The sequence below is a fragment of the Dicentrarchus labrax genome, unplaced genomic scaffold (genome assembly GCF_905237075.1).
Source record: "Dicentrarchus labrax unplaced genomic scaffold, dlabrax2021, whole genome shotgun sequence".
NCBI lineage: Eukaryota > Metazoa > Chordata > Actinopteri > Moronidae > Dicentrarchus > Dicentrarchus labrax.
Window position 1 is genome coordinate 23,491,664 of NW_026136722.1, and position 23,075 is coordinate 23,514,738.

Sequence of the window (23,075 nt, forward strand, 5' to 3'; positions counted from 1 at the left end):
TTGTATAAAAATAACACACCTGGCAAGGGATTTTTTATTTGTGGCCAAATAATGTTTTACTTACTAAATTTTATCATCAAAAGTGATGACAAAAGCTGGTGCCGACTGCTTAAAAGTCATTAACTTGAACGATATAAAACGTATTTACATTTGAGGTCATATTTGCTGAAACTTTCACAGTATCCTTCAACCAAAAGCGTCTTTATATCTTTAACAGCTCTGATTGGTTGCATTGGTCTTGCAAATACCATTAGGATCACTAGGAGGAACCAGAGGAACCTGATTTTTTCACAAATGATCTGTCTCATGTTCAACTGTCAGGATATAGTGTTTGTGTATAGTGATAAGTTACAGTGAATATGACAAAAAAATATTTTTATAAAAATTACCTACTGCAGCTTTACGGTCTCTTTTTCATGATTTATTATTGACCCCAATCAGAAACCTGTTCCAGCATGAAGAAAACCATTTGACAATGATCAGGACCTGCTGCTTAGGGACTGGAATCAAGAATCAGCTCCACATTGTCTGATTAATCAGAATTGTATGACTCCAGGCTCTCAGTTCCTTTTACTGATGCCAGCATGTTTATATGACAGTTGCACACTGCAGGACAATGATGTCAAACTCATGTGTCTAGACTGCTGGAAACTTCCAACAAGGAGGAGTCATGGCAGAGAGGAAATAACAGTCCAGAAAGAGACTACAACAGTACTAACTGCAATGTCAGTAAAATGACCACTTCACTTCAGAGCATGTGTGTTACCAAGGGAGCAGCATTAGTATTAGCAGATGCTTCTCTTTAACACAAGCTATTGCACATCACAGTCATATGCATGCACTCTGTTTCTGCACTGTGTTTAGACTCAGAAAAGTTACACTGACGCTGAAAAACAGAAAATTGATCTGGAATCAATAAGGACATCAGACTGATAAGCAAATAATATTGAAAATAACATTGGTATCAATAAAATCTTACCAATTCCAATCCCTACTGCTGCTGTTTTAATGGTTATTTAAGTCATGAATCAAATAACAAATAATCATTATACAAAACTTTATAAAAACACTTTTATTGTCACAGGATCATTTTGAAACAAAAAAAAATAAATATCTGGACATTATTTCTGTAGTTTCATGAAGACACCACAGGCATGGTGACTGTGAGAATCTGGAAAAAAGAGAACAGGAAAAAAGTATGTTAAGATACACAGTGTGTGCACATTATGTAATAATAACAAGTGGGAACCTATATGCATACAATGTGGGTCTGTCTGCTAAGGTGTGAAGTATTCTTGGTCTAGAGTTGAACTTGTGTGTTATCTGATGTAAGAGGAACTACTATTCTTATTTTACCTAATGTCTAACTTTTTTAATTCATGTCACCAAATCTCAGAGAAGAAGGTCTAACTGCTGCTAAAACAAACTGTTAGTATTATTATTAATTAACTCCTCATAAACTCCAGACCTCCCAATGGATCCTCTCTATAGCAGACATCAACTCTCTGGAACTTTCTACAGCTCGAATCAATGAAGCAAAGGGAAATACAACTGATACCCTGTCCAGGTCACTGGAGAAAGTTAAGCTAATTTATATAAGCTAGCTTATATTTTATGAAATAGTGGGCCTTATACAATAAACTATATACAAATAAATGTTCTTTTATTTTTGTTCGTATCCCTGATTTTTTCTTATTTTGTTAGTACCCACTGATTTCTGGGAATTACCAATGTTTTCTTCTCTTAGGTGAGAGAACATTGTACAAGTGGCCAAAGGCACTTGTTTTTCCAGTACTAGGTACACTGTACACTTAAGTGTGTCAGAATGTTTGCGCACAATCATAGCCTGCTCTTGGTGGTGCTGTTTGCTTTGTCTCAGTGCTACAGTATAAGATTGTTGTGTGAAGTATACTATACTTCAGTGATACCTGAGTGCTGTTGTTGTACTGGGCCACACTGTTCTCCTGGTCGATGAGGAAGGGATGGAAGATGTCGAGATGGAAGAGCGAGGGCCGAGCCGTCAACACCAGCCGGTCCTCTCCAACGTCCAGAACCAGAGAGCGAGATGAAGTCTGCATGGAAGACAAGTTCACCCAGCTGACTACTGCACTGAGCTTTTGACAACTGGGAAACAAGCTGTTTCCGAACTACCGTTTATAAATAGGAGGAACAAAAAGTGGAAAACAACCCATTTTCCATTTTATCCATTTTGAAACATATCAAACTTGCGGGTTGTTTCTCTGTTTTTTGTTCCATTTCTGATAACTGGTATTTGGGAAACAGCTCATTTCCTGATTTTGGTTTCCTCATTTCAAAACGAAAATCTGTTGGCTGCAAAATACACTGACCATCAACATGTACTGTGTATGATGTGATGTGATGACATAAGCGGGGCAGCAATTATGATATTCTGGAAAGCCAGAGGATAGATTCAACGTCCTTTCATGGCTTTCATGGTTTTTATACTCTGTGGGAGACTCAGTAGGGGCACTATAGTATGCTGGAAGAAATAATACTGATACAGTGACAACTTGTGACACATAACCTGTTAATATTGTGCAGGCCTCTGTTCATCGGTCTACGTAACAGTGAGTTGTTGTTTGAGCTTGTTTCGTCTTCTCAGCAATTTGAGCGTTTTCCTTCCTTGAAGCACTTTTGATAGGTACTGACCTCTGCAGACCAGGAACACCCCACAAGAGCTGCAGGTTTGGAGATGCTCTGACCCAGTCGTCTAGCCATCACAATTTAACCCTTGTCAAAGTTGCTCAAATCCACACGCTGCCCATTTTTCCTGCTGCTAACACATCAACTCTGAGGACAAAATGTTCACTTACTGCCTGATATATCCCACCCACTGACAGGAGCCATGGTAACCAGATTTATAGTGTACTGCTCTCCAGACCCGTACTCTGAGTTTTTATCAAGTTTAGTCCTTAAATCACATAAAGTAATTATTGTAGGTGATTTTGATAATCATGTGGATGTTGACAATGACAGCCTTAGTAATGCATTTATCTCATAATTAGACTCTATTGGCTTCTGTCAGAGTGTAAATAAACCCACTCATTGTTTTAATCACACTGGACCTGGACCTTGTTCTATCATATGCTTTTCTTTCCTATCCTTTTCTATCTGACCATTATTTAATAACTTGAATTCGTATTATTAGATTATAAGCCATTAGGCAAAACTTCCTACAGCAGATGTCTATCTGACAGTGCTGTTGCTAAATTTAAGGAGGAGATTCCTTCAGTGTTTAATTCAAGTCTGAATATAAAAGAGGACTCCTATAATAACCTTAGTCCCTCCCAAATTGATAATCTTGTTAATAGTGCTGCAGGTTGAGAACAACATTAGACTCTATCGCCCCTATAAAAAGGAAATTATTAAAACATCGGAGGCTAGCACCTTGGTACAACCACCAAACCCGCCAGTTAAAGCAAATAACTAGGAAATCTGAAAGGAAATGGCGCTCTTCCAAATTATCAGAATATCGCTCAATTTGGCAAGATAATCTTAAAACTTATAGAAAGGCCCTCCGTAATGCCAGAGGAGCCTATTACTCAGCACTAATAGAAGAAAATAAGAATAACCCTAGGTTCCTCTTCAGCACTGTAGCCAGGCTGACAGAGAGTCACAGCTCTATTGAGCCACATATCCCCATAAACTTAAGTAGCAATGACTTCATGAGCTTCTTCTATAATAAAATTATTACTATTAGAGAAAAAATTAATCACCAACTGCCATCAACAGTTATCAGTGGCTCTCCAAGTTCAGGGACTTCTGTAAATGTAAACTTAGACATATATTTAGACTGTTTTTCTGCCATCGATCTTCATCAGTTAACTTAATTTCTTCATCAAAGCCATCAACCTGTCTGTTAGACCCGATCCCAACTAGGCTGCTTAAAGAAGTTGTTCCCTTAATTGGCACTTCTTTACTGGATATGATTAATCTTTCTTTATTATCAGGATATGTACCACAGTCCTTTAAAGTAGCTGTAATTAAACCCCTTCTTAAAAAGTCCACTCTTGACCCAGAGGGTTTTAGCCAACTATAGACCGATTTCTAACCTCCCCTTCCTCTCTAAGATTCTGGAGAAAGTAGTTGCCAAAGAGTTGTGTGACTTTCTACATAACAATAGTTTATTTGAGGATTTTCAGTCAGGATTTAGAGTTCATCATAGCACAGAGACAGCTCTGGTTAAAGTTAATAATGACCTTTTTTTTTTTTTGTAAGTATATTTTTTTGGGGCTTTTATTGCCTTTACTGTAGTGACAGCTGAAGATAGACAGGAAAGGGGGACAGAGAGAGGGGATGACACGCAGTAAAGGGCTGCAGGAGCAAGGACTCAGCCTCGGTACATGGGTCGCCAGCTCTACCCACTGAGCTATCCGGGCACCCCAAAGGTAATAATGACCTTTGGGGCGCCCGGATAGCTCAGTGGGTAGAGCTGGCGACCCATGTACCGAGGCTGAGTCCTTAAAAAAATAAAATAAAATAATGACCTTTTGATTGCTTCAGACAATGGACTTGTCTCTGTACTTGTATTATTAGATCTTAGCGCTGCATTTGACACCATTGACCTTAACTTGAGCATCTAATTGGCATTACACTAAATTACACAAAAGTTAGTCATGGAGTTCCACAAGGTTCTGTGCTTCAGCTACCAAGCTCCTCTCTTGTGGAACCAGCTTCCAGTTGTGGTTAGGCTTAAGACGTTCCTCTTTGATAAAGCTTATAGTTAGGGCTGGATCAGGTGAGTCCTGAACCATCCCTTAGTTATGCTGCTATAGGCCTAGACTATCGGGGGATTTCCCATGGTGCACTGAGCTCCTCTCTTCCTCTCTCTTTCTGCACTCATTCATGTTCCATTAATGCATGTTACTAACTTCACTTCTTCCCCGGAGTTCTTGTGCTTTCTCGTCTCGCAACTGTTGGGTCTCTGTAAATAATGTTATAAGGAGTTTGGTGTGTCCTGAGATAATTTCTGTTATGAATTGGCACTACACAAATAAAATGTAATTGAATTGAATTGAATTGAGTGTTAGTGTTATTCACCTCACCTGTCAGTGCTCACTGTGCTATGGCTGATCGGTTTAAAACCAGGACTTCCAGAAGATTGCTGCAAGTTTGTTCCATGCGCAGATTATTGTGGGACTAAAATACAATCCAAATTTTCCAGGACAACAGAGATTATTTCCATGATATTTTTGTAATTTGTCATTTTTCTTTCCAGGATGCATTCTAACGTAACCTGTTACCCCACAAACTAATGTTGTTACAGCACCCATTGCTGTTCAAGGCTGCTGTTTTAGTAGCGATGGAAAGTTTTGTTCTCCACTGATGCTCTCTGCTACAAAGAGTGTGTTTGTGTATGTCTCACCACTCCAGGTAGCTTTATTTCTGCAATGAGGTACTCAGGGTCACCAGCAGGGGGCTCAACAAGCAAAGTGAACTCTGGCCTGGAGACAGTGGCAAGAAAGAGGAGTTGGACAATAGAGCGAGGAGTTAATGAGGGATAGGAAACTATGACATACTATGTTTTATAACAGCAATTTATAAAAATAGACCAGGAGAAAGAAAAAGCAGGAATGTGCAGAGCACTTACATTAGGTAAATAAGCTATACTATAGGTTTACCTTTTAGCTGTAGCAGTGGAGCTCTCCCTGAGGAAAAGTAACAGATTGTCAAATCACTCACTGAAAAACACAGCATCTCAGTCTTTTTAAAATTATATTTAGCCTCCTTAGCAGTTTTCTCAGGAATGTGCCCTTTAAGCTCTGAGTGCCTGGTTTTCTGTTTTTCTTTATTTTGACTGAAACCATTTTCTGTACTATTTTCCTAAGTGAAAACCTAGACAGATTAATGTGACTTTGTGGCAAAACTGAGTACACTAAAAGACTAAAATTTAATTTTTTTCTCTGGCTCGCTTGAATCCATTTATACAGAAAGACAGAGAGACGGAGACAGAGTCGGTCAGTGCGACGTACTGAGGCTGCAGCTCTTGAATCCCTGGTCTGCTTTTCGTCCGGATGCTCTGCTCGCCAACAGAACCCAAGAATTTCCTGTTCTTCAGCACCTTCCAGTCTGCAGAGAGAGACAAAAAGTATCTCAACATCTAACACTAACATGAAGAGAAGGTTTAACAAAGAAAAACCAACAAAATCTCACCTCTACTCAGCTCCAGATTGTATTTGTTCTCTAAGCCCTCTAAAGACACCAGAATAACAAACTGCTGGAATAAAGGGTCCTTCTACAAGACACAAACATACACACACATTTCAGTTACACATTATAAGGCGAGGACATCAGTTTGTTTTCACGCGGCATTTCTATTCCATGCAGAGAAGGTTTGAATGAATAAAAACTATGGCAGTAGGAGGGCTTCTGTCATGCGTAGAAATCAGCAGAACAAAGAGGCTTCACAATTAAAAGAGACATTTCAAAAAAACATAATGCATTCCACAACCCACAGCTAGCCTAACTAGAGAGACTCAACACTGGCAACCATCGCTATTGAGGTTCTGCAAAATACAGAGGAAAAGTGCCAGTTGACAAAATGTTTTTTTTTTAACTTGGTGTAATCGCAACTGCTTTTTACAATTGGAGAATGTAAGAATTGCTGTAGAATGTACAATGATAAATAAAAATGTAACCGTTATTTATTTCCGTATAAGTTCTCGTCAAAGCCACAGGAGAGGAGCTGCATGTGGCCCCGCAGCCGCAGGTTGCCTACCCCTTATTCACAGGAACACAACCTAGCAATGGTCACTGTTTCCCTTTCCCAGCTGAAGTACAAATTAGCATCATGCTCTATAACAGTGGTTCCCAACCTGGGGGCCAGGACCCCCACTAGGGGTTGACAACTTAACAATGGGTCGAGACTTTGTTAGTTTTTATGGCTTTAAAAAAATGCCTGAATTAGAAAAGTTCAAACAACCAAAGAGCTAACAAAACAATAAGAAAACACAAAATCTAAGCTTATTGAGTGTTTAAAAAATGTTTAATATGCATAATACAGACAGAATTGTAGAAAATCTTTCTAGAAATGTCAGGAAAACTCATCTCTGATCAATAGTCACAGGAAATAATCTTCTCAAAATGTATCCAAATCTCTGGTTTTACACAAACTCAATAAAGTTTAGGCAATAATAAAAATGGTTGAGAACCACTTATCCATAAAAATATATCATATATTCAATTACAAATGTGTCTATGATTGTAGTTATTTTAATGTAGCTCAGCTGCAAAAAAACCTTTAAAACATCACTCTAAATTGTACAAGAGATTGCATAAACTAAGCAGGGTGAATGTAAATGGTAAAGGGACCTGTACTTGAATAGCGCCTTTCTAGTCTTCCGTCCACTCAAAGCGCTTTTACACTATGTGCCACATTCACCCTTTCACACACACTCACACACTGATGCACGGCATTGGGAGCAATTTGGGGTTCAGTATCTTGCTCAAGGATACTTCGACATGTGGGGACACAGGGATCGAACCCACAACCTTCCGATTAAGGAACAACCCACTCTTCCTCTGAGCCACAGCCGCCCTTGTGAATAGTGAATACTTCTTACATAAAAGAAAGCGAGGGAAACTTCGTAATAGTGGGTTGAAGTAGTCGACTCGAAGAGTGGGATATTGTAATCGATAAACAATGGAAATCAACAAACTCACAGATAGTTAACTGGAAATGGTCAGATAATTTGTCACACCAGTCTACATGTCAGCAGACAGCATCATGGAGAGGCTGTGGGACTGTCAAGGCGAACCATTATCATGTGTTTCGGGAATGTTCTGGCAGTCGCAGCTAATATAAGATTGACTTTTGTTTTCAGGTCCTGTACTTGGGTAAGATGCCACCACAGCTTCTTGGCTTTTTAAAAGCTTGCTTGCTCAGAATAATGTTGATTGCCAGCAAGAAAGCTATTACAAAAAAATGGTTATGTCAAGTGTCACCCACATTAGCAGACCGGTTCAATGTGATGCACGACACTGTTGTGATGGAAAAATTTATTAAATTTTTTATTTGCTTTGGGACTGAAGACAGATACACTATATGGACAAAAGTATTTGGCCACACCTGTTAATTCTTGAATTCAGGTATTTCAATCAGACCCCTTGCCACAGGTGTATAAAGTCAAGCACCTAGCCGTGCAGACTCCATTTGCAAACATTTGTGATGTAAAATGGGTCGTTCTGAAGAGCTCAGTGACTACAAGCGTGGTGCTGTGATAGGATGCCACCTTTGCAAAAAGACTGTTCGTGAAATTTCAACCCTGCTGGATACTCCACGGTCAACTGTAAGTGATATTATTAGAAAGTGGAAGTGTTTAAGAACAACAACAACAACAACAACAACTCAGCCAAGAAGCTGAAGACCACGTAAAATCACAGAGCGGGGTCAACTACTGCTAAGGCGCATGGTGTGTAAAAGTCGCCAACGATCTGCTGATTCCATAGCTGAAGAGTTCCGAACTTCCACTTGCATTAATGTGAGCACAAAAATTGTCCGGTGGGAGTTTCATGGAATGAGTTTCCATGGCCGAGCAGCTGCATGCAAGCCTTCCATCACCAAGTCCAATGCCAAGCGTCGGATGGAGTGGTGTAAAGTGCATCATCACTGGACTGTGGAGCAGTGGAAACGTGTTCTGTGGAGTGACGAATCACGCTTCTCTGTTTGGCAGTCAGATGGTCGAGTCTGGGTTTGGCTGATGTCGGGAGAATGTTACCTGACTGACTGCATTGTGCCAACTGTGAGATTGGTGGAGGAGGGATAATGGTATGGGGCTACAAAGACATGGTTTGATAAGTTCGGAGTGGAAGAACTTGACTGGCCCACACATCGAGCACCTTTGGGATGAACTGGAACGGAGATTGTGAGCCAGGCCTTCTCATCCAACATCAGTGTCCGACCTCATAAATGCTCTACAGAATGAATGGGCACAAATTCCCACAGAAACACTTTGTGGAAAGCCTTCCAAGAAGAAAGGAAGCTGTTATAGCTCCAAAAGGGGGGGCCAACTCCATATTAAAGTATGTGTATTTAAATAAAATGTCATTACAATCCCTGTTGGTATTATGGTCAGGTGGCCGGATACTTTTGTCAATAAAGTGTATATTTGAAAAAAGTTGGAGAAGACTAATTGAGTTTATCAGCCCACTCAGAACAGATTTCAAGTAAAACATGAACTGTACTGCAACGCCCCTGTTTCTCTGCTACACACATACTGTACTGGTTATTTGTCTGTTTGTTCATTTAGTTTCATTTCAAAAACAAGATTGTAAAAGATGTTTTGTACTAACTGACTTTTGACTTAAATACAAAATATAATAATAGAAAAATAAAAACCTTCACTCTGAAATCAACAGACGCGCTCTTAAGTGTAACATACTTTAACATAGCACATCCCAAGCAAAAATAACATTAACCATTTCCTCTTACCCATAATAATAGTTACAAGATTATATAATTGGATGGGTGGAATAAAAAGACGGCACACACAGACACACCTGGCACTTTTGGAAGAAATCCTGGTTGATGACGACGTCATAGGCTGTGCAACCCTGAGAGCCTAACACAAAGAGAAAGACATGAATTCAATGTATCAAAAGTATTTGGATTGACATTAGTTTGCCTGTTCTGATTAGGAGAGTTTAAGAATAGAAAAATAAAGCTCTGAAAGGACTGGAAGCTCTGGGGGTGAAATCGGGCCAAACTAATCTTTCAAATGCTGCCAAACAAAACAACATGGGAACAAATTTAAAAACATTGTGTTAATTTAAGATTAACAGATTAATTCAATTAAATTTTTAATAGGAACTTACATCACCCCTGTGAAGTTCTGATAAAGGGAGAAAAATGTTTGACCTTGTGTTCTACAAGCCAGGAGCTCAATTGCTCTGTTCTATTCAATTTTATTTGTATAGCACCAATTCATAACAGAAGTTATCTCAGGACACTTTTCAAATAGAGTGGTTTTTCATCTTCAAGTTTAACAACGTACTGTTGTCTATTTCTGTGTGTGGCTCGCCAAGGCTCATGGGAACTCTGTAGCCGCTGGGATCCTCTGATTGGAGCAGCTCCACTAGCTCCTCCCTGGAGAGTTCTGGTGGCGGTGGCACTGAGTTTGACTGGCAGATGTTGACAAAGACCTTGTGCTTGCTCGGCTCTGAGTGAGTCTTCACACACATGCCTGGGAAGGAGAGAGAGGAGAGAGAGAAAGAGAAAGCAAAATAAAGAAAGAGAAAGAGAAAGCAAAAGAAAGAATGAAAAAGAGAAAAACAAAGAGAAAGATACAAACAAAAGATAGCCATTTACCCATGAACATGCTTACCAGGTTGTGGTCGGATCACTTTGGAGTCTGGATTTTCAGCCTGCATTTTTCCCATTGTCTAAACAGAAAAACTGCCGTTGAGTAAAATGCCAAACAGTTTTATAAGCAGAAAGTATTGAAAAAGTGAAAAGTGAAAAGAAAAATTTCAGACTGGCCGGACCCACAGTCACATGGATTCTGGAAAGCCACCAAGCAGCAGTCCAAACAAAACTAAATCTCTCTGTGGGAACTGTTGGGTCTCTGTAAATAATGTTATAAGGAGTTCAGTCTGGACCTGCTCTATTTGAAAAGTGTCCTGAGATAACTTCTGTTATGAATTGGCGCTATACAAATAAAATTTAATAGAACAGAGCAATTGAGCTCCTGCCTTGTAGAACACAAGGTCAAACATTTTTCTCCCTTTATCAGAACTTCACAGGGGTGATGTAAGTTCCTATTATCCAATTATACTGAATAAATCTCAGTTGAGAGTTGATGGTTTGAGAGTGTGCTTTTGAACATATTATACCCCATTTATCTGTTAAGACGTCCTCTTGTAAGTTTTGTACCCACTCCTGTTGCTTACCAATCAATAAATCAATCAATTCGATTTATTGTCCTCCAAGGGGGAAAATCATGTCCACATCACTGCACCATACCAACACCATACACTCAACAACAAAACACACCATCCACAATGAACAAATCCACAAAGAAAAACAAACAAACAATCAAATAAATAATACATGACAGGTTTACTGACTCAGCGCACCCCTTCGTTGAGAGCAGCAATAGCTGCAGGGATCAGGCTTTTTTCGTAGTGAATGAGGGGGATGCATTTTTCCTGCTTCTAACACATCATCTTTGAGGACAAAATGTTCACTTGCTGCCTGATATAACCCACCCACTGACAGGAGCCATGGTAACCAGATAATCAGTGTTGTTCACTTCACCTGTCAGTGCTCATGATGTTATGGCTGATCGGTGTATATGTTACTGACAGTGTATGTATGCTAAGTTAGCCACTTCTTGAAAGAAAGAAGGACCTATCAGAGGGACAGTTCATTTTTCCTCGTTTCTTATGAGAGGGGTGGAAACCCTGCCCCCCAGCATTTTGAAAAAAATATGTTTATTTAGTTTCTTCCTGAGAGGTAGGTGGGAAGATACTAGGATACTATTCTAATTTCTTTACCTTAAATATTAAGTTTCCTCGTTTCTTGACTTTGTGCAAAAGTAAGCTAACTGGCTGCTGGTTTCAGCTACATGTTTAACAATAAGATAGAACCTAATTCATCCCAATGGAAACTGTTGAGCAGCAGCGGCAGTACAAAGTAGGAGGGGTAACAAATGATCTAGCATGTGGGGAAATGCATCATGTTTTCTCCACTGGAAGGGTACCCTTGAGAGCATGTTTTCTTGCACACTGGGCCACTGTACTACTCTGACACCACCACTAAAAAAATCGAACTCCAACCCACAGGACAGAGGCAGTCTTCCTGATGAGCTGCATCCTTAGTGTGGGACTGCAGACAGACCAGAGTAGAACATTTTCAAACATGTTCCTGTACAGCAAGACTAACTCTCTTAAAAAATGAAATTATTGATTGATTCACTAACCTTAATTTCTATACACTCCATGGTTTTGCTGCTAAAGTCTAATTTGGTCTGGTCTGACCAGTGATGTTAGCTGACGTTCTGAAGGTAATGCTGTGAAACTGACATTACTGAGTCAGTTTGCTAACTGTATAAATATTCTAGATTTTTGCTTGCTATGCTGTGTTGTGGTGACTGTGATCATGTAGTCTCATTTTAAGCCAATTAAAGTTCAAACAATATTACCTGCAGCAGCAGCTGTTGATAGAGCTCCTCTTGCTGCTGTAACTCCAGCTCGGAGTTCAGGAGTGAAGAGTCTGTCATCACGGCTATGGACAGAAATCAGTCAGTGAACTTGCACAACTTCATGAATTATTTTTGATAATGACAAGGAATCAAATAACTGTAAACTGAAAGGGCTGCTTGGACTGCCATTGTTACCCAAAATCATATTGCAAGATCCCCAAATATTGCCACTCCTACTGTATGAAGATGATTTAACAAGCTCCTCCAGAGCTTTGGAGGATATTATACAGCAGTTTTCACAGGCCAAATCAGTTAAAATAGACTGTGTTCACAAGAATATTGGCAGATTAAAGAGCCCAACCATGTCATTTGCATTCCAGTAAACTGAACAGAAAGCTCAGTTTACTGTGTTCACTGACACACTTTACACTACAAAAGATATGCGGTCAAATGTGTCCCAGAACACCTCAGCAAGTGGTTTGAGTGATCGGATCACAATGTGTTGACGGCAGCTGTTGACACAGTATTTAGAAATGTCCACCTGTGATCAGATCACCCAAGACACATTGTAGTAGCAGGTGTAAACAGACACTGTTTTTCAATGGGCATGTAAAACCTAGTGTAAGACCAATGTTGGCCTAGTTACTCAAAAATGGAAAGTTATTCTGATACACAGTTTCCAGCTAGCTTTTGACAGTCAGCTGGTTGTTTTCATTTAAAAAATATATCCAAAAATGGTATTTTCTTTCTTCTGCTTTGCTGATAAAGTATAGTAGTAAAATTTGATGGTTTTTTTCCAAATTTTCCCACTGTTTAGATCCATGTTTGAGATGAATTCAGGAGCACATTTTTCATGCAGCCTTATCTCTTGGAACTCTCTCTCTCTCTGCCTCTCTCTCTCTCTCTCTCTCTCTCTCTCTCTCTCCCCCAACTGGTCGAGACAGACGACCACCCACCTAGAGCCGAAGGATCTGTCCTAGGTTTCTGCCTTTTAACAGGCAGTTTTTCCTTGCCCTTGTCGCCAAGGTCTTGCTCATGGTGGTACTGTTGGGTCTCTGTAAATAATGTTATAAAGAGTTCGGTCTAGACCTGCTCTATTTGAAAAGTGTCCTGAGATAACTTTTGTTATGAATTGGTGCTATACAAATAAAATTGAATTGAATTGAATTGTTGACGGCAGCTGTTGACACAGTATTTAGAAATGTCCACCTGTGATCAGATCACCCAAGACACATTCTAGTAGCAGGTGTAAACAGACACTGTTTTTCAACGGGCATGTAAAACCTAGTGTAAGACCAATGTTGGCCTAGTTACTCAAAAATGGAAAGTTATTCTATAACTTTACTTACTACTTCCTGCAAACAGTAATTAGTTACACACAAAGAATGGTTGTTGTCTTGGTTACATGACTCGTGGGCTGTTTCCTTTCCCGTCTGGAGACGTTAGCATAGCTTTAGCTTCCTAGCCCTGCATAGTACCCGACTGGCTCCGCTATTTGTTTAAAATAGGTTTACTCTCTGCTGTGTGTCCTTCCCTTCAACGCACGTAAACTGAAATGTGTTTACCTTTCCACCCGTTCCCGCTGTGAGATCACGCTGGTGTTCAAACTCAACGCAGCAGCGAGAACAACACATCCAATGCTTCCGACACGGAACCTTCATAATAAAAGCGCCACCTTCAGAATAAAAGCTCCACTGACTAGACAAGAGCTTTGAGCTGGGTCCTTCTTTATTACCTCATATTTGGACACAGATCACTGAGCAGTTTTTTTAAATGAAAAAAAAAAGACTGAAAAACATATTGATTAATATTTGGTGTGTAGATAGCTACAACTTGACAGCTCTTAGTCAAGGCAGGGAGGACAATAGACAATGGACAGTTTCCTCCTCCTTTTGCACTGACTCCATCTGCACTACCTCTGCTACATGCTGTGACTTTCATTCATTGGTCGACAACCTAACTTTAATTGCACATAGTTTACATTAACATCTAAACAATTAATTTACCTGCACATGTTTCATTTCTATTTTTCCAGTTTATTTTCTCTCTCGGCACATATTGAATTCCTCTGCAAAAGTTTAATCTATCCAATTTAATGTAGGGCTACTGTTCTATAGGTTAATTTTAATTTTAATGTATGAATGTATGTTTAATGTACAGTCAAGCAGAAATTTGAATTTTGACTTAAAGTTACTTTTATTCAACCAGCTAGTTTTTTCTTGATTGGAAATGACACAGGCGTCTCCCAGAAGATAATAAGACGATGTAGGTACAAGAGGCATCATTGTGGAAAAAAATATTTCTCAGCTTTTATTTACATTTGGAAAAAAAGTGGCATGTCCAAAATTATTCATACCCTTCTCAATAATCAATAGAGAAGCCTTTATTGGCTATTACAGCAATCAAACGCTTCCTATAATTGCTCACCAGCTTTTTGCATGTCTCCACTGGTATTTTTGCCCATTCATCTTTAGCAATGAGCTCCAACTCTTCAAGTCAGGACTCTCATGCTACCCTTTCAGTTTTTAGTCTGTGATTGTGAAAATCTTTTGGTGTAAGCCCAGCATTAGTTAAAACCAGACTCGGACAATAATAACAAAATATCCTGACAAATAATCTAAATAAAAACATATTACAGACAGTAGCAGCATTAGAGCTGAAACTCATTTGTTTTAACGGTGACTCAGTCATTATGAAACCATAAATAGAAAAATAATTATCTATAGCTGTGTGAAAAAGTCTAAGACATGAATAACAGGTCTGAATAGATATGCATTCTCATATACGTGTATGTGCACATGTATATATGGCCCTACTTCCTCGTCCGCAGCCAGCCAGCTCCACTCCTCACCAAATTCATGACCTGCAAGAAACAGCAAATGTATCTGTCATGAAGGATGACTTAAGTCTCCAAAGAGCCCTAAGGCCTACCTGCATAACTGTTAATTGAACTTAAAAGATATGCAGATGTTTGAAATTAAAATCATCAATATGTCTCTCTCTCTCTCTCTCTCTCTCTCTCTTCTCTTTCTTTCTCTCTCTCTCTCTCTCTCTCTCTCTCTCTCTCTGATGATGGTAGAATATAAAGAGACATTTATGAATAACCAATTGTCATTTTATCACACATATAGTATGTTTCTTCACATAAACCTTTAAACATACACATATTGCATTCCTCTCACCACATGAAATAAGCTCAGGAACCCAAAAGTGGCCCAGTGAATGATGGAGGAGACAAAGCAGGTCCTCAAAAGGGGACGGAGGGAAAACAACTCCTTAGGCTCTCATATATAGGGTGGTCAACCTAAAAGAGACATGGAAACATTATTAAGTCATCACAAATCGAGTATGAATTCATATAACATTATAAGACACATGACATACTCAACCAATCAGAGACGTCTCAGTAGCCAGAAAGTGGTGAAGTGGAGGCAGAGAGAGAGCAAGTCCTTGAAAATGACTTGTATTTTCTGCTAAAATTCAAAGTATCTCATCTGTATTTACAATACAGCTTGATTCTGCATCTCTATTTAATTAGAGGGAATTTAGAGAGAGGGAAAAAAAAAGAAAAAAAAAAAAAAAACACATAGCGGACCAGACTGGCCCACATTGGGTCAACGGCCCACCGGGACGATGCCCGGTATGCCAGATGGCCAGTCCACCCCTGGCAGTGGGTGGTAGTGACATTCCTTGCTTGATGTGGGAGCAGAAACACATTTGCACAGGACTGGATGGTAGATTCACCATTCACACGTTTCTGGAATGCTGTCTGTTTGCCAACACTAAAAATGCGTGAAGTTGTATCACATCCTGAGAAGGCGTGAATAAACACCAACTGGGAACACAAGTCACTACCCAGGACTTATTTCATCTCACTGATGTTGTACACTTTAGTAGCTTTAGACTTGTCTGAACGAAAATAGAGGCCTCTATTGATTGTCCCAGCATAGTAGAGGAGAAGAATGAGTAAGTCTGTATTTTCAACCAGTGTTGCATATCTGGCTGTTTGCTTATTCAGGGCGGCGCTGGTGACTTGCCCGCTGGCTTTTAGCACAGCAGGAAAATGCGCTAAATCTCCCTTTTGAATATGCATCTTGAACAGCTTCAGTTTGTTGACAAACGTAAACTTTTGATGAGTGCCTTCATTGCCTCCATCATGGCGCAAATTAGCGGGTTCACCCGGGTGTGACGTTCACATCAATGGCAATCGGAGGTGAAGCCGATTAATATCGGGTGTTAGCGGGTTTACATAGGTTTTTTTGGGCAATGTGAAAGGGGCTATACACAACACAAAATTCGATATGAACGTAAGAGCCGCATGAAACCAGGCAAAGAGCCGACCCGCAGCCAGGCCTGGTCTAGACCGTACTCCTGTAACTGTCACTTGTGGTGACTGTGATCGTGTAGTCTCATTTTAAGCCAATTAAAGTTAAAACAATATTATAGTATATAATAGTTACTAATTTTTGGAGTTTTTCTTTCATAATACCCTGATCTGAATTGATTTGATTGATTGGTATGTCTTTGTACAGATTTTCAAAATGTGATCTCCAGATGTCACCGTTTTGGATGGGTAATGTCTGCTGTTGCTTTGTGTTGAACTTTTTCCACATATCCCAGAATTGATTTTGGTTAATGGCATTCTCAATATCTTCAAGTTTTAATTGGGTATAATTTTGTTTTTTGATCCTAATTGTGTATTTATATGTATTTAAAATTTCATTGTATCGAATGCGCAGGGCTGGGTTGTTCGGTTGGCGATGTTTCTCATTTGCTATTTTTCTCAGCTCTTTTCTGATTGTTTTACATTCTTGATCAAACCATTTGTCAGTATTTTTCCTTTTAACAGGTCTCCGTCTTTGCTTTATGAGGTCAGCCCCAATAGCTGCCTCATGAAATATCATATTGATATCCTCAATGGCCTTGTTTACCCCATCTCTGTTAGGGACATATTGATTTTGAGTATATATTTATATGTAATTCATCAGATCAGGGGAGTTTAAAGACTTGATGAATTTGTCTCCACTGTCTGGGGCCCATCTGTAAGAAGGATTTAATTTATACAGCTTACTGGGTTCCCTTTTTGTGTCACTAATTTGACCTGACAATTTAAAGAACACATTAATTTGGTTGTGGTCTGAAAGGGGGGATTGCTGTCTGACAGTGAATGCACTGATAGTTGAGGGGTCCATGTCAGTGATTGCATAGTCTACAACACTAGACCCAAGAACTGAGGAGTATGTGAACCTCCCTAAAGAGTCCCCTCTGAACCTACCATACAGGCCTAAGGCCCGACAGAGATGCTCTATCTCCCTGCCACTTTGATTTAATATTGAGAATTTGAATTGAAAAATTCCGGCATGTATTTGTATGCAGAAGTCATGTTTAAGGCTTGCTGCTAAACAAAACGCTTGTTTTTGGTCCAGAAATTGGATAAACACCGACTTTTTATGAGGAAATGCAAAAGGAATGACCACAATACACCAGAAGAGAGAAAAAGAGGAAAAAGAAGGAGAAAGAAAGAGAAAGAAGGAAAAAAGATACAGTTGGAAGAAGGAGCTCAGAAACAGAGCATCAAGCTGAAGAGAAACAAACAAGGAGAAAACAAAAAAACAAACAAAGAAGAGGACAGGGGAGACTAAAGAAAGTAACAGCAAACTACTGGACACTGACATCAGTAAGTTTTTGCATTTATTACTATAAAACAAGTCCCAACTGAAACACTCAAGCTAATAGCTAACAAGCTAACACTGGACTGTGGTTACCTAGCAACGGCATCAATAACAGCAGTAGTGCTGTTTTAAACACAAACACAGAACCTCGAAGATCAACAGCTGTATCATGATGTCTACACACTCTGAAACCATTGAATATCCCCCAGCTATCAAAAGCAAAACAGCAAAAGGAAAATATAAACAAACAATACTTTGAGAAAGACCAGAAATCCTATTCCTGGACCATTACAAAGATGGAAGGTCCTGCAATTTAATCTTCTGGACTGATGAACCATTCGCCTGGCTGAATGTGTTCAGATTGCATTACCCAGCAATAAAGAGAAGAGGTATTTGTAATGGATGGAAAATAAAGTGTACTCGAAGAGAATGACTCTGACACCACCAGAATAACAGTAAACCTGTTCAAAAATGGAACTGCCATGATACAAGGCGACCTGAGACAGTTTGAGCTTGACTTTCCTGCTATGAGACTGAGTGCTGAGAAGGAAAAGGAGATCCTCACAAGCATCGCTCCAGTCCTGGGAGCCAAACCCCCCTGTTCTGTCCCTGCTCCAGACAGCCTGCAGATGCTGACACTGATCTTCCCCTGCTACAGCACTCTGAGGCATCATGAGAGAACACTTCTCCCAGATGGAAATAGAACTGATTCAGATCAGAGAGCAGCTGGACCAACAGCAGTCTACTTCTCCTACTGTCATTGACTTCCAGGCCAAGAAAGAACAGAACAATGTCAACTCACAGCTGAGAGAGTTTCAACAAGAACAAGTTTGTCAGAGAAGACAGCTGGACCATCTCAGTGAGGAGGTGAAGGAACTTAAGGACAGAGACAACTGCAGAACTGAGTTGGCTACTCTGAGAGAAGAGCTACATGAGAGGGAGAGAACAGGGCTCAGTCCACAAGCCAGACTGAACTCCACACAACCCCCTGTGCTCACCTTTCAGACCTAGACCACATCCAGCCAAACTCCCACTACACCTGCTCAAGTACAACAGGGCCCTTTCCTCGAGGACTCACCCCCTCTCACCCAGCCTGGTGCAGACTCTAATCCCCCCCTTGTATCAACCCAGTTCTCTTCAATCTATATATCAATGAATTAGCGAACCAACTAGAGCGTTCCAAGGCACCTGGCCTCACCCTGAACGACACAGAGATCAGAGGTCTGCTATATGCAGATGACTTAGTGTTGCTTTCACCTACTAAAGAAGGTTTGAAGCAGCACCTTAATCTCCTGCAGAGATTTTGTCAGACCTGGGCCCTGACAGTAAACACAACAAAGACTAAGATAATGATCTTTCAGAAACAATACAGATATCAGGTTACACACAATTTCTATTTAGACACCACTAAATTACAACATACAAAAAACTACACTTATCTTGGCCTCAACATTACATACACAGGAAACCTCAACATGGCTGTGAAAGATCTGAGGGACAAAGCAAGGAGAGCTTTCTATGCAATAAAGAGAAACATTAAAATCTATATTCCAATCAAAATCTGGTTTAAAATTTTCCAATTTGTACTAGAACCAATAATTCTATATGGCAGCGAAATCTGGGGACCAAAACTAAATAATGAATTTGACAAATGGGACAAAACAATCATAGAATCTTTCCACACCAAGTTCTGTAAGAGCATCCTGCAGGTGCAGAGAAAAACACCAAATAATCTGTGCAGAGCAGAGCTCGGCCAATACCCCCTAAAAATAGTAGTATTGTTTTTTAATAAACACACACACACATTTTAATTTTAATATATTCTAATATTATATATATATATTATATTCAATAATTTGTTATTACTGTTATATTGACAACAGACTACTTGTTTTAACTGTAGTCTGTTACTTTACTACTGTTTTAATTGATTGTAATTAATTACTAATTAACTGAGATTGATTGATTGTGACTGTGATTGTGATTGAGTCAATCATAGTTAAAGTATTACCAAACTAGATTATAATTAATTTGTTGTAAATATTGTTTTCCTTTTGTTATTATTATTATTTTTAATTCCAAACGCTTGCTTTGGCAATATGTACAGTGTTACGTCATGCCAATAAAGCCATTTGAATTGAAAAATTGAAATTGAGTCAAGGTTTCTCCGACGGGTGATGATTGGTGTGGTAAACGGGGGGGGCCTGACCAAATACATGGTTGTTGCCCTGTGTGTCAATGATATCAGGTTCAATTCCTGTACGTCCATTCAGATCTCCAGTTAGAAGTACATTTCCCTGGGCCTGGAAATAAGAGGGAATGGAATTTTGTCAAAAATGTCCTCTTCAAAATAAGGAGAATCCACTGGGGGTATGTAAATTGCACAGAGGCATAGATCCCTATCGGTTAATGCCAAGGGTTTGATCTAACCTCAACCAAATGTGCAATTTACCCTGTTTTACTGGTGAGATCTGATTGCAAAGTTCTCCTTTATACCACACCAAAATCCCCCCCGATGTTCTGCCCTTGCGTATGTTTTTTAGTCTGTGATGGTCTCTGAAGCTTCTGGTACAATAGGAAGAGAGGGTGGAAGGGCTGCGTCCTAGGGCCGTGTCTTTGAGGGTCTTTGCAAAGATATTCACCTTCTCTCTGTGTAGATGGAGTCCATCGTAGAGGTCCCAGGTGCCAATGGTTGGATGGAGGGCCAGGTGGATGTTGGGGAAGGTGGCACAACCTCTTCTGATCTCCATATTGATGTCATGGATGACGTGAGGAGGGGTGTCTGTCCTAGGCAGGAGGGTGGAGATGTGGGGTGTTAGGGAATTCCTTGGTGGCCTGCTCCGCCATCTTCCTCACTGCCTCAGCAGTGTCCCTTCGGAGGTTGTGCAGGTTGTTTGTTCTTGTGTGGATCACCAGGCATTGAGGGCTCCCGAGGGTCTCCTTTCTCAACAGCTTCATTACCTGGCCTGTGGTGCTGCAACGTTTAGACAGCACCTTCTTAGAAGAAAAAAGCTTGTTGGTGTCCAGGAATTTCCCGTTTGAGTCAGCCAGCAGGACCACTTGTGGGGCTTGTTCTTCAGGCTGAGTGGAGGTTAGCTGGGATGGACAGAGTTGGCTGTTGGGAGCTGGCTGTGTAGGTGTTGGTAGGGTGCAGAACAGAGATGGTGGGACAGAGACAAGGCAGGGGTTTGGAAGACTAGCAGGGAGAGTCTGTGTCTCTGTCTCTGTAGTTGTCTTTGTGGGGACTGTTGAGAGTTGGTCTGTTAGGTGTCAGACTTGCCTGATGAAGTTCCTTTCTCTGTTCTCAGCGTCCTCCATCACGTTGGCTAACTGAGCCCAGAGCACACTGTTCTCCTGTTTTAGTGCCTCTACACTTCCTCTTAGCTCAGATGTGGAGGCCTGGTTGTCTGTCTTGAGCTGCTGGAGCTCCTCTTGAGGCTGCTGCACAATGTTGTCTAGGGGGGCAGACAGCCTGGCCTGGGTCAGCTCTTTGAATTCAGCAAAGTCCAGCTCCAGCAGGGCCATACTCTCCTTCAGCTGGTTGGTGGAGCTGGCAGGTGTGGGAGGGGCAGAGATGGACAAGGTGGTGGGGTTCTCTGTTGGGCTCTCATCATCTTCACTGTCACACGGAACATTGCACCTCATGGTGTCCACCTCAGCTGTGATCAGGGAGAAAACTTCTTCAAAGGATTTCAAGTTTGCATCGTCCCCCTGGACCATCACCTTTCCCTTTGTGTAGTAGGTGATGGTGAGCAGGGAGTCATCCTTGTTCATGTGTTTATCCTTACAAATCTTCACTCGGCCTCCTGAGCCGATGCCCTCACTGGAGATTTAAGGATATTTCTTGCACAGACTTTCCTTCCAGGTGTATATGGAGTCTGTGAAGAATATGAGGTTGTTCTTCTTCCTCACTTCTTTGTGTAGTGCGTAGTCTGTGAACAAGACTTTGTTCTCCTGAAGTGTCTTTTCCTTAAACTTCTCCCTGGCTGCTGCACTCTTACAGAGAGCAGGGTATTTAACCTCCCTGCTCTCTGTTCTCTGCTTGGCTGTTTCCACGGTGACCACTTTGTTTGTTTACTAGTGGGCTAACTCTTTACTGTTGCTAGCTTTTTTAGCCTTTAAACACAGTTATTAATGTTATGATTTTTGTTTTGTTCTTTTCTTCTCCTCCTTATCTTCATAAAACACCTCTTCTGTTATCTTATTTATTCCGGTTCCTCCTTAGAAATGTTACACTGTGGCAGGTGGTAGCTTACAGCAGTTGATACACAGTTGCCAGCTAGCTTTTGACAGTCAGCTGGTTGTTTTCATTTAAAAAATATATACAGAAATGGTATTTTCTTTCTTCTGTTTTGCTGATAAAGTATAGTAGTAAAATTTGATGGGTTTTTTTGCAAAATGTCCCACTGTTTAGATCCATGTTTGAGATGAATTCAGGAGCACATTTTTCATGCAGCCTTATCTCTTGGAACTCTCTCTCTCTCTCTCTCTCTCTCTCTCTCTCTCTATCTCTCTCTCTCTCTCTCCACCCCAACTGGTCGAGACAGACGACCACCCACCTAGAGCCGAAGGGTCTGTCCTAGGTTTCTGCCTTTTAACAGGCAGTTTTTCCTTGCCCTTGTCGCCAAGTGCTTGCTCATGGTGGTACTGTTGGGTCTCTGTAAATAATGTTATAAAGAGTTCGGTCTAGAACTGCTCTATTTGAAAAGTGTCCTGCGATAACTTTTGTTATGAATTATACAAATAAAATTGAATTGAATTGAATTGTTGACGGCAGCCGTTGACACAGTATTTAGAAATGTCCACCTGTGATCAGATCACCCAAGACACATTCTAGTAGCAGGTGTAAACAGACCCTTATACTCCTTATAAAAATATCCCAATAGTTCCCACCATGTGCAAGCAAACCTCTGAAAAACTACCAACACACATGCAGGCAACTGTTGCTGTCTCTTGGCCAAGTTGTTAAGTTGGTTATTAATAAAAAAGTTTTCTGTGTGGATATCAACTAAATAGCCTGTTGTGTATTATGTAGTGTTGCTCTCCGCTGTTTTGCCAGTCCTTCAATGGTCCTTTTGACATGAGGCTGTGTAGCAACAGTGTTTGCTTGTGTATGACGTGTGTGTGGTCTCACAAACAGAAAATAAAATAGTGTCATGTAGGGTCAATGTCATTAGCCACCCATTTTGCCTGACTAGTTGGGACCAGTGTTTTACTTAGCTGTGTTGCATCCATAACCTTC

At 40.4% G+C, this 23,075-nt stretch overlaps 1 protein-coding gene and 1 long non-coding RNA gene across 3 annotated transcripts; one reads left to right on the forward strand and one right to left on the reverse strand.

Annotated features, from left to right (window-relative positions):
- Positions 1-1,057: 1,057 nt before the first annotated feature.
- On the reverse strand, positions 1,058-13,840 carry pih1d1 (PIH1 domain containing 1). 2 transcript variants are annotated; one of them, XM_051387024.1, is made up of 11 exons: positions 13,727-13,840; positions 12,162-12,244; positions 10,344-10,401; positions 10,014-10,202; positions 9,520-9,581; positions 6,175-6,256; positions 5,994-6,090; positions 5,643-5,669; positions 5,387-5,465; positions 1,929-2,072; positions 1,058-1,171 (listed from the first exon to the last, which is right to left on the reverse strand). In XM_051387024.1, exons 2-11 carry the CDS (start codon positions 12,237-12,239, stop codon positions 1,136-1,138), a joined length of 852 nt encoding a protein of 283 aa, XP_051242984.1. In that variant the 5' UTR covers positions 12,240-12,244; positions 13,727-13,840; the 3' UTR covers positions 1,058-1,135. The 2 variants fall into 2 exon arrangements, with proteins under 2 accessions (XP_051242984.1, XP_051242985.1); XM_051387025.1 differs by lacking the exon at positions 5,643-5,669.
- LOC127355843 (uncharacterized) lies at positions 13,088-22,846 on the forward strand. Its single transcript, XR_007881867.1, has 2 exons — positions 13,088-13,141; positions 22,417-22,846. It is a non-coding gene; the product is annotated as an uncharacterized LOC127355843 (long non-coding RNA).
- The last annotated feature ends 229 nt before the right edge of the window (positions 22,847-23,075 follow it).

Excerpts from the sequence above, each read along its gene's own strand:
- pih1d1 (XM_051387024.1), bottom strand. The coding sequence starts at position 12,239 with ATGACAGACTCTTCACTCCTGAACTCCGAGCTGGAGTTACAGCAGCAA. Across the intron at positions 10,402-12,161 it reads ATCAACAGCTGCTGCTGCAG|ACAATGGGAAAAATGCAGGC; the intron begins GTAATATTGTTT and ends TTTTCTGTTTAG. Across the intron at positions 1,172-1,928 it reads AGTACAACAACAGCACTCAG|ATTCTCACAGTCACCATGCC; the intron begins GTATCACTGAAG and ends TCTTTTTTCCAG.